The sequence below is a fragment of the Pelobates fuscus genome, chromosome 3, assembly GCF_036172605.1.
Source record: "Pelobates fuscus isolate aPelFus1 chromosome 3, aPelFus1.pri, whole genome shotgun sequence".
Taxonomy (NCBI): domain Eukaryota; kingdom Metazoa; phylum Chordata; class Amphibia; order Anura; family Pelobatidae; genus Pelobates; species Pelobates fuscus.
The window spans coordinates 63,665,989-63,678,225 of NC_086319.1; the positions used below are offsets into that span (position 1 = coordinate 63,665,989).

At 40.8% G+C, this 12,237-nt stretch overlaps 1 protein-coding gene across 1 annotated transcript in view; it reads right to left on the minus strand.

Moving 5' to 3' along the window:
• Positions 1-12,237, minus strand: part of LRRIQ1 (leucine rich repeats and IQ motif containing 1) — a 172,344-nt gene that overhangs the window by 121,586 nt on the left and 38,521 nt on the right. Inside the window, exons 7-8 of the mRNA XM_063447131.1 lie at positions 10,781-11,968; positions 4,373-4,525 (exon numbers count right to left, since the gene is read on the minus strand). Coding sequence (XP_063303201.1) covers positions 4,373-4,525; positions 10,781-11,968 — 1,341 coding nt within the window. The remainder of the gene's footprint in view (positions 1-4,372; positions 4,526-10,780; positions 11,969-12,237) is intronic.

Here is a 12,237-nt window from a genome sequence, read left to right on the forward strand (position 1 = left end):
CCTCAATGTACCTTTCAACCAATCATAACTCCCCCTGCCCTATCCTTTTCTTCTTTTGAAGTTCACACTGTCCGCCTATTTAAACCCACTCCTTTAAAAATTGCTATCATCTACTGCCCCCCGGTTATCCTAGACTATTCATTGAGCACTTTTCTTCCTGGCTTCCCCACTTCCTCTCATCTAGCACTCCTTCCCTTATACTTGGGGATTTCAATATCCCAATCAATAACCCCAATTGCACTGATGCCTCTCGTCTGCTCTCTGTAACCTCCTCCTTTGGCCTTACGCAATGGTCCAATTTAGCAACCCATACAGCAGGAAACACACTTGCCTTCACCAACCTCTGTACTGCCTCTAATCTCTCCAATATTCCTTTTCCTCTATCTGATCACCATCTGCTGACTTTTGACATTGGCATACCTAAGACCCAATTGACACCACCGTCCGAACTCTCACAGAAACCTCCAATGTCTTGACCTAGAGCATTTCTCCACTAATCTCTAAACTCTCCTTTTACCTATCTCTAACCTCACCTGTCCTAGTTCTGCAACCTCCTTCTACAATTCCACCCTCTCCTCTCAACTAGACATCATGGCACCTTGTACATTTAAATGCCGCAGACCCCTCTCCCCCCCCCCCCCCCCCCCACAACAACCCTGGCACACCAAGCTCACTCGATACCTCCAAAATTGCTCCAGAACTGCTGAACGCTGTTGGAGAAAGTCTCACTGTGCATCTGACTTTCTCCACTATAAATTTATGCTGAGCTCATACAGCTTGGCTCTTTCCTCTGCAAAAGTTAATTACTTCAACACCCTCATAACCACACTCTCCCGCGGACCCAAACGACTATTTCACACATTTAACGCTCTTCTTCGCTCTGCTGTTCCTCCTCCACCTACTAACTTGACCGCCTCAGACTTTGCAACTCACTTCACTGACAAGATCTCTACAATCAGAGAAGAGATCTCTCATCTTTCTTCTTCCCCTTACTTCACTCCCTCTGCTGTTCTATGTTCATTCGTACCTGCTGCATTGGAAGAGGTTTCTGCTCTGCTCCAGTCCTCCCGCCCCACCACCTGCTCCCTAGATCCAATTCCCTTGCATCTCATCCATACTCTGTCTTCTTCTCTTTCTCCACCTCTCACTAAAATTCTCAATCTCTCTCTCTCCTCTGGTATATTTCCATCGCCCTTCAAACATGCAACTGTAACCCCAATTCTAAAGAAGCCCAATCTTGACCCCAACTCCCCATCAACTATCGTCCTATCTCGCTACTGCCTTTTGCATCCAAGATCCTTGAAAGAATTGTGTATGCGAGATTGACAGACTTCCTCGAGTCCAACTCTCTGCTAGACCCGCTTCAGTCTGGTTTCCGTGCTAAGCACTCTGTGGAAACGGCACTGACCAAAGTATCCAATGATCTACTCGCTGCAAAATCTCGTGGTCACTACTCTATCCTAATTCTCCTTGACCTGTCTGCGGCTTTTGACACTGTTGATCATCAACAGCTTCTTCTCATCCTCCGCAATATCGGTCTACAAGATATTGCTCTCTCCTGGTGCTCCTCCTACCTCTCCCAGCGCTCTTTCAGTGTTTCTTTCTCTGGATCTGCTTCTTCTCCCCAACTCCTCTCTGTTGGTGTCCCCCAAGGTTCAGTCCTTGATCCCCTACTGTTCTCCATCTATACTGCCTCCCTTGGTAAACTCATTAGCTACTTTGGCTTCCAATATCATTTCTATGCAGATGACACGCAAATCTACCTGTCCTCTCCTGATCTCTCCCCGTCCCTCTTGACTAGTGTCTCTGACTGCCTCTCTGCTATTTCTAACTGGATGGCTGCCCACTTCCTTAAACTAAACTTGACCAAAACTGAAATTCTGGTCTTTCCTCCCTCAAGTGTTGTTACTCCTGTGTCTGTCTCCCTCCAAGTCAACGGTGCTACCATCAGCTCCACCACACAGGCTCGCTGCCTAGGTGTTCTCTTTGACTCCGACCTCTCCTTCAAGCCTCATGTTCAATCTATCGCCAAATCCTGTCATTTCCATCTCAAAAACTTTGCGCGCATCCGCCCCTACTTAACGCCAGATGCGACTAAGGTGTTGGTCCATTCCACTGTCCTTTCTCGCCTTGACTACTGTAATCCGCTTCTCAGAGGTCTTACGTGCTCCCAACTTGCGCCGTTACAGTCCATAATGAATGCGGCGGTGAGGCTCATGTTCCTGTCCGCCCGCACCTCCCATGCCTCACCCTTCTGTCAGTCCCTACATTTGCTTCCTATAAAATATAGAGTTCAATTTAAAATTCTGGTTCTTGCTTTCAAATCTCTACATAATGGGGCACTTTATTGGAGGGGAGTTTATTTTTATTTCTTTTTTTTATTTTTTTTATTATTTTTACAACAGTGAGCAGCCAAAGCCAGTAGTGGCATTCGGGAGATTTCAATCTCCCTTTTGCTACTATGTGGGTCAATATGACTCCCATAGAGTTAGCGAGGACACGGGTAGCACTGCTCCCTGCCGCTTCTATTTTTACTTATTACAAGGAGGGAGCTGCAAGCCGGTAGCTCCCTCCTTGTAATAAACCGAACAAAACGAACGAACAAACGAACACTGATATTCAGTGTTTGCTTGTTATTTTGAAATTTATATTTATTCATTCGTCTTTCTGACGAATAATTAGACAAAATTATGATCCGAATTTTGGACAATAGCAAATGCCAAAGTGTTTAACTGGGCGTGCATGGGAATTTCACCGCGCTATCTAGTGTGGACAGATAATATGTCCCACAGGACCTTTCCCTGCCCCACACAAAGACCTGTGGGGCATTTGGGTGACTAGGGGGCAATTATATGTAGTGGAGTAAGGAGGGGGTAAAAAAACAAAAACAACACAATGAATGCGGAATGCCATGACAGTGCCGCTTTAATTAATTAAAATTGCACAATAAGCTAAATGAATGTGATAAAAAAACAGTAAAAAAAATATAGTGTCAAAACTAAACTATTAAAGTGAAAGGGCTTTGATGTATATACTCACAATGCATATCATACATCGTGGAGGTTTGTCCATAAGGGCACTTGGGTCAGCGCTCCAGCAGTTTTTATGAGGGGAAAATAAATTGGGATTCCAACTATTTTAGAAACATAAGGTTATTTTTCTGGAGGGAAACACATTTCAGTTTTAGAGAAACTTCAATGATTACCTTGCTGGACTAAGACTACCTCTAGTGGCTGTCAGTCAGATAGCCACTAGAGACACTTCCTGGATGTTAACTGACTCCAGATAGCCTAAACGAGGCTGGATGACGTCACACTCTGCATGAGGACATCCAGTGGCCTAATGTGTGCATGTGCATTGCCCCCTCTCCTTGTAGGATGGTGTTGGAGGAGGCGGATCAGCAACCTAGCATGGAGGGACATCGGCTCTGGAATCGGGTAAGTGAATAAAGGTTGTTTTTTTGTTTTAACCCTTTACATGCTGGAGGGGGTGGGAGACCAGAAGACACTTTAGTGTTAGGAATACAACTTTGTATTCCTAACACTATAGAATCCTTTTAAGAAGGAATTTTAATTAAGTTACCATTCAGGAAGTAGAGCCAGCTGCCCATTAGAGAGCCAGGGAAGCCAAGGGCTGACAAGGGGATGGGACATTTCTGACACAAAGCACTGTGCTGTCTGTCACTAATAGTTTTATCCTACTGCACATACCCACCATCTTTCTTAAAGTGTCCATTTGAAAAAGCTTGTGTGAAGGTGAAACGCGTTAGTGTTTATACTATACTTTTAGTTTTATTATTTTGGTTATAAATAAAACTAGCTTTTATCGAATTAGAACCTTCCTGGTTTTACCTTTGAAGATATTTTACCTGAAGGATTTATACCTCAGTTTCCTAGGTGGGGAAGACACCACCTAAGCTATATAGGATTGAGCATAACTTTACTGTGCTCTTCGTTTGTGAGTATACCTCCTTTTATGATTTTTTTTTTTTTTTAGCTATACAAAGAGCACTTCTGTTTTTATTTTCATTTTATATGCTGGTGAGCTCTCACTGTGATAAATGGCATATTGAAAGTGACCACTTCTTTGAAGCTGACCACAACTCGCTGTTGACTGGCCTAAGGATACCTTTCCATATAAGATCGAGATCAAGATCAGCATATCCACAGAAGGGAATTGTACCATCCAAGTGCATATACCTGGAGATAATTTCAAGCTCCAGAAGATTGTAAGCGCTTTTCCTTTCCTTTCTTTTATTTGTAATCATCAGCATCAAAAATACTATACCATATTTAGTTTTATTTGTCCTCGTTTTACATACCGCTCCATCTCTAAAAACAACGACTAAACAAAACAAGCCTAAATTAATTACCTGCACATCAATGTACTGCAAAGCTTTGCAATCCGTTATATCTTCAAGTGCAATTAATCCACAACGTCTCATTGATAAAAATCGAAGTTTAGCACAACTGGACAAGGTAGCAAGACTGCAGCCTGGCAAGTCCTGTAGCGTAACTGTTGTAATCTAATGGGGAAGAAAAAGATAATTAAATCATCATTAAAGTTTTCAACATTGGACAAAGAGCGTCACTATGTTTGCTCAGACTGGATGTGAAACCGGGCAGCAGCTAATCTAGGCAACTCCTATGATTTACTGAAAGACAAAAAAGTATGGGCAATCGTTTGTCAGAAGACAGATGCACTTAAAGGGTACCTGTCATGGTGCTACCAATTATAAGAAAGAGTTCTTTATTCTATCTATACGCTGTGTAAGCAAAATGTCTAGCAAATATAGAGATTTGGAAATAAATAAATCTATATATATATAGCTGTGGTTGCTATGATAACTCCCTAGTCAACTCTGGTATTGCTGGCTGGGGAGAATAGGAACCGAATGACTGATGTCACTCCATTAAGATGCCGGCATGTTGGCAATTAACTCAGTGTGTCAGCATGGTGAAGGGGGTTTGGCCTGGTTGGGGTAGAAGGCAAACTGGAGGTGGGTAGCAGAATACCCACAAAGGTGAGGACATGACAGTCATGGATCAAAGTTAAATTAACATTGCAAAATTCTTCAATTAATTTATCAGGTATCGGTTATAAAACATGTATTGAATGCATTGGGATGGTAATTATGTTAAAACGAAACCGGTTTCACTTTAAAAATCTGCAACAATTTATATTGGCTTTGTGGTATTTTGGTAATTCTGAACAGACCAACACACTGCGTAGGTTACAATAATCATGCAACCATATCCGTGTGTGGTTGTTTGGTAATAACATAAACTCCAGTACATAAATATAAGATAACAAAAGAAAATGATAGTGCTAGAATTTCAGTAGAGTATGCAATTGATGTGGGAAAAGAGTACATACACCATCGTGCTAGGTCGCTCCCCTGCCTTCCGCCCACCACTAATGAAATTAAGGGAATCTTGCTCTGTATTTGTCACCAGTCAGGCCACCCTGATGTCAAGGGAGATTAGGAAGAACATGACCTCTCACTCTACTCTATTAGAGAGTTGGCAGGGGTTACCTTGGCTATAACTATTTCCAACCCCTTTCTTACGTGATTGGCCCTGCTTACGAGGCTTCTTCATGGCCAGTTTTGTAACAGGTGTGTCGGGGTTGCTGTGTGAGAGGGAGGAGAGACCCAAGAACTGATTGACAGGTGAGGAGAGAGACTCAAAATAAAATATGTAAACTTTTTAAATTTGCTAGCAACTCAGCCAGCACAACGTGTAAATTAAATTTTATGCTCTTTAACATGTGCATACCTGTACAAGTATACTATAATAATGCTTACCTGCAATCATACGTACTGCATTTATAAAATTCTCGAGCCTAGACTATATGAAGCTGATATTTTAATACATCGGTAAAACACAAGCAGATTTACTTATTTGGACTACAAAATTCCTGTTTTTCTGCAATCACAAGTTTATGTTTGTAACAACCTTATACTTTGCATTAGCTAGCACTATTCAAGAGAATTGCTAAGTGAACAGTATGGTTTAGTTTTTGTATTTTCTTGGATGTTACACAAGCAGTCAGCCACTCGTGGTTTATATTATAATCACACCTCAAGTGTTTTTCAATTCAATTTAAGTTACATCTGCCCCCCAAAAAAAGTCAATAGTGATTACCCAGAAAGTCAACTTTATGGTGTATATTCTCATGTAATACCTGGTGGAAAATCCTGTTTGCAGATGACTGCTGCAATATACATCACAATTAGGGCACAGTGCAAGAACTGGAAACAATTTCGAAGACTTATCTGAGCAAGAGCAAAAAGTGCCAATTGGTGTTTTTTTTTACAATGTGTCTCCATATGTGTTTTTAATACATTATGTTGCTAAATTATATGCACTTAGGATATTACTCGCTGCAAAACCACAAGACTTTCAATTTCCTGTGCTTTTTACCTTGTAGAACAAAGCATGAAAACATGTTTAGAACATTACATTTTCCAATTATTTTCAGGCTCAATCAGTAAACATTTACCATTTCATCTAACCAAATACAATCTGTAATAAATACAACACAGTTACAGTTTAAACGTAGGAACAAGAGCCGGAACGAGTGGAAACACTGTGAGCACTTTCCAAGACATAACTATATACATATGTGTACTATGCAGTGCAAAGAAACTATCGCTGAGGAATATCGGATGTTGTCCGATTCATGGGCCACAAACCCATAAACAGGTCATATTTTTTAGCCTGGGCTTTGAAAAGCCACAAACAGATTAAGTGTTTCATGCACCTACAGCACTACTTCAACATTATATCCAATGAAATTAGGTTTGATTTACTGCAAAATAACCAAACGCTGCTTTCTTAAAGCCATTTAAAACACCTTTTCATACATATGAAATTTATTTAAAGTATACAGCAATATAAAAATGGATTACTCGGACATAATTTTTTTTATCAATGACTAATTTCAATATTTAGGGGATACTGTAAAAAAACAGGCATACTGTTACATTAAAACCATCAGCCTGGGTAAAGAATACTGACTAAAGGAACATTGAAGAACAGCAATAGTGTGAAACAAAGGCAGGATGAGCCCTAACCTCAGTAGGTTGTATAATGGCAATGATAATAATAATAATAATAATAATAATAATAGGTTTGCTGTAAGTGAAATATTTGGCTTAGTGTCTTAAGGAGCACAGTGCAGTGCTTACTATACTGGAATAGAATTTAAGACTGCAGTATTTTTGCCTTGGACATTGATCAATAATAAACTATGGGTGAATATTGGCATATATCCGTGGTCACATCTACTTTTGCTCTTTTAGTTTGTCATAATTAGTGTAGACTTTTTGTGTGTAGGGGCTGTTAGAACTTTGTGAAGTGGGTGCAGGGTTTTTAGGTGTATGGGGTGTATGAACTTTATGTAATGTGGTGCAGGGTTTTTATATGAAGGGGGGGGGGTATGCATTTGATGTGTGTTGCGGGTACACAGTTTTTATGTGCAATAAATATTCTTGAAAACATTGAAAACATTATTTTTTTTTTACATTTTTAAGGGAGGTGTGCCAAACACAGGGTCCGCCCCAGGTGCCAAATGCTCTAGGTACGTCCCTGGGACTGAGCCCTATATGCATAATATGTATTGTGGCAAGGTCAGAGAGGCTTTCTATGTGAGTAATAGATTGGAGCGATCTCTATTCCCAGCATGATGGGGTTAATTGGGGGGAGTCACCCCTTGAATGTTATCAACCAGGTGAATGTAATTAACCAGCCCTAGGGTTTTAAAAGGTTAGCCTCTGAAGACATCAGAGAGTCTAACAGCTGGGAGAGAGGAGGCAGTTAAGCCTGAGACTCTGAGAAAAAGGTACTGTGTGAAACCTGCTAAAGTGCTGTATTTCATTTTGTTTAAAACTGGGAACTAGCTTAGCTGGCCAGTTGGATAGTTAGTAATACTGTTGTTTAGTAAGTCTCCAAGTTGGAGTAGGATTTATTTTCTTTTTGTTTTATTTTGTGGGAGAGCACAACCTTGTATAAATTGTGGAAAGTGACAATAAACTGCAGTACTATTTTATCCTGACTGTTGCACTTGAAGTTTATTGTGAAGAGCCTGGCCATCCTGCCACAGTATATTTACTTGGGTGTTTGCACAGAGTGTGCTGGTGGTGCCCAGGCACACCTTAGTACCTCATAAGTGCTTGGATGCTGTACAAGCAGGCAAGGAGATTTTTTTGAATGGCCCTGCACTGCCTCATTATTTCCAGAATGGTGCTGAATGTTTTGACCGGCACCCTGTTGCTATTGATTGCTGTAGGCCACCTGGAATGCACTGCTGCCTAAAGTTGGTGTTCTAAGAGGCCCATAAAATTAGGGCAGTGTGCCTGCCTGCTCACACTGCTCTCCCCGCATGGTATTTTCCTGAGCAGTGAAGCTTTAATGGACAGGGCATGTAAAATCATATCCCTTACACATTTGGCTCTGCAAGAAGAATTCTGAGCAGGGAGAGCAGTGTAAGTTGTGCAGAAGGGCCCCGCAAGTGCCTGCTCTGTACTACCCTTTGCTAGACCGGGGAACATCAGAAAGAAGTGAAGATATGTAAAAAAGGGTAATGGTAAGGAAGGATGTCTGTTTGAATGAGTGGAGAGAGATGAAAGGAGGCCAGTTGGAGAAGGAGAGAGAATCACAGGGATAAATTAGTCTGTTGATGGATGGAGACTCAGGTTTGGGAAGAGAAGAAGGCTGATGAGCAGAGGATTAGAAAATTGTTAAGAGGAAACTATAGTGAGCATAACAACTACAGCTTATTGAATTTGTTCTGGTGAGTGGAATCATTACCTTCAGGCTTTTTGCTGTAAACACGGTCTTTTCAGAGAAAATGCAGTGTTTACATTACAGCCTAGTGATAACTTCACTGGCCACTCCTCAGATAGCTGTTAGAGATCCTTCCTGTGTCATGGCTGCCTAAAATGCATCCAAACATTCAGTATCTCCTCCCTCTGCATGCAGACACTGAACTTTCCTCATAGAGATTCATTGATTCAATTCATCTCTATGAGGAGATGCTGATTGGCCAGGGTGGTGTTTGAATCATGCTGGCTCTGCCCCTGATCTGCCTCCTTGTCAGTCTTAGCCAATCCTATGGGGAAGCATTGTGATTGCATCAGGCTACCACTTCTGCTGATGTCAGTAGGCAATGGGCTGGTCAAAAACAAACGGGGACAAAGCCAGAAGCTCCAGACTTGAATACAAGTAAAGATTTTACTATATTTAGGGAGGCATGAGGGGACCAGGGTGGCTAGATGGTGGTTTTAACCCTATTGGGTCAGGAATACATGTTTGTGTTCCTGACCCTACAGAGCTCCTTTAAAGGTGAACTAGTCACAAAAACAAGTTTATAATGAAGCAGTTTAAGTGTATAGTTCATGCCCCTGCAGTCTCACTGCTCAGTTCTGCCATTTAGAAATCACCTTTGATTCTGTCCCTACATCCCTAGCCACAGTTCACATGCCTGTGACTGCTAGCCTGCATGAAAAAAAATATTTTCATTTTTAAATCAGATGTTAACTAACTTTAAACGTTTTTATCTCCTGCTCTGTAAGTCGAACTTTATTCACACACAGGGAGTTCCTGTAGGGTCTAGGAGGCATTAACAGAGCAGGATATAAGAAATTCTAAATTAAACATAAGGAGCAATAATGAAAGCGCAAATATAACATCTCAATTTACAGGAAGTGTTTAGGAAGGTTTTGCAAGTGACATACAGGGAGGTGGGGCTAGAGCTGCATAAACAAACTGATTTAGCTCCTGAATGGCAGAGAACTGACCAATGAGACTGCAGGGGCATTATCGATACACAAAAACGGTTTTATTAAGTCAAAATTGTTTTTGTGACTAAAGTGTACCTTTAATGTAGATAGATCGCAAAGGTAATGTGTGAGGGAGGAGGATGTGTATTAAAATGGTGACGTCTTGCAATACATGGGATGGAGAAATGTAATGCAAGGATAGGGATGTGGATTGGGAGGATTAGACAAAGAGGTCAAGTAGTATAATGGAGAAGGCGAGGGACTATTAATGAGGAGAGTATGAATGTGGGTGAAAGCCTGTGGCAACAGAACAAAGAGGATCATTGTAATGAAGAGGACCGGGAAAATAGATAACCTCTCACCCGAATATCACTTCTCTTTTCATTCACTTATTTCCATCCTTCCCTCCCTCTCTCTCTCTGCATCACTCCCCACCATGCCTCTTTATCTCTTCACACTCATATTAACCTAGCCCATCCTTCCCTTTTTGCTCTCCTATTATGCCCAATAATCCTTTCTTCTCCACAACCTCCTATCACTCCCTATACACATCCCTCACTGCTAGTTACACACAGCCACACACATCAATCACACCTATCCATGCCTGATGGCAGCCCTATCCCAGCCGTCATCAATGATGGCTGCAAGAAATTGGCTTTGTCTATGGAGGATCCAACGATCTCAATGCTGTACTCTCGTGCATGTGCACATGAAGGACAGACTAAGATAAGTAAAAGTCACCTTTGCCGGCTCCCCCTGACCATCAAATCCCCAGCGGTGATGTCACCGTAAGGGGTCTTTGCAAATTATGCAAAGTCCCCAGACAGTGACAGTTCTGCTTAAAATGCAGTTAAGTTTTTTGTTTAAACAAAGATGATAAAATTGATTGCCTTTCCTTAGCATATGCAGGAGGCACTGTATGTCTATGCTGATCTTTATTTCCAGAGTTATGACTATTACAACACACAATCAGCATTAATTTAAAAAGAGCCATACCTGTCGCAAGTCCCGCCAAGTATTATTTTGAAATATTAGATTTTCATTTAATGGAGGTAACCTCTTCGCTGCAGAAATTTTTCTTTGCTTTGTTTTCTTATCCACCCTTTTCCCTTGGCTGTCCCTTAGAATCCTTGCCCAGGGTTTGCAGGATTTCATCCAGGCAAGTCTCTTTTCTTCAGTGTGATCTGGAAGAACTAGAGATCGGGCTACAATAGAAACAGCTGAATCTTCATTTCGCTCTTTTTGTGCCACTGTTTTGACACCGACATCCATGCCAGCAACAGGCTGCAGAGGTTTGGAATCTTGAACAGGTAACGGAGGCTTGCTGTTATTTTCAGAAACTATGTTTTTATGCGCACAAGTGCTTTGATCGAATGGGCATACATGTTTATCCTCTGTGAGAGAAGGATTCCTACTTGGGTCTGACAATTGTACTGAATCAGTAGCAGAATACTGGCTGGCATCACAAATCTCTGCATTTAAATCGATCTCTTCTGGTTTATTTACAGTTCTGCTTTCATTATTTTCTAGGCTCTCCATCACTTCTGTTGGTTTAAACTCTTTTTCTGATTTTCCAGTTTGTTCTTTAATCATTTCCTCGATCTTCTCTTTTCCAGGATGAACGTACTCTTCATTCTGTTTATTCAGGTCACCCATACTATCTTTTGTACATGTAATGTTGTCATTATTTTTTTCCAACATGGTATTGGTCTTCTCGGTCTTTTCACAAATATGTTTATTGTTCAGGTCTTTTATGTGTTTTTGTCTCTCTAGTCTCTGACGTTCTTCTGACTTTTTCTTCTCGTATTCTCTCTGGCGCATTTCTTGGAGCAACCGTTCCTGAATTTTTGCCTCTTCCAAAGCTTGTGTCTCCAACTCTTCCTTTTGTTTTTTCTCTTCCTCCCTTCGTTTTTTGTCCTCAAGCTTCCGTTTTATTTTTTCTTCCATTTCCTTTTTTTCCTGTTCCAGTTTGAGCTTCAACTCTTTTTTTCTCTGAGCCTCCTTTTTTCTTTCCATTAAAATAGGTGAATACTTTTTGTATGTAGAGAAAGCTCTAAATTGTGCCTGGATTTTAATTGCAGATTTGAACTGAAGTTCCTCCAACAGTTTTTTGGCCTTTGCCTTTTCCTCTGCAAAGTTGTTCTTTTCATTTTTCATCTCTGTTTCCAATTTGTAAATCATCTCCTGAAATAATAATAATAATAATAATCTGATGTATTAATACTTATGTTGTGTATGTATACATACAATAAAAAGGCATGACATAAACACCTATTGAAATGCACCATTCAGATAGTAGTACTCACTTTAATGACTAGCCATTAGATTAGATGCAAAATAGCTAAAGGACAAAGCTAGAGATGCACAAGTTGTACACATAAGGCACATATTTAAGGATTTATATAGTTTGTTTTTTTGATTTCTCTGTTCCTTCCCAGTGTCAGCAGAGTATA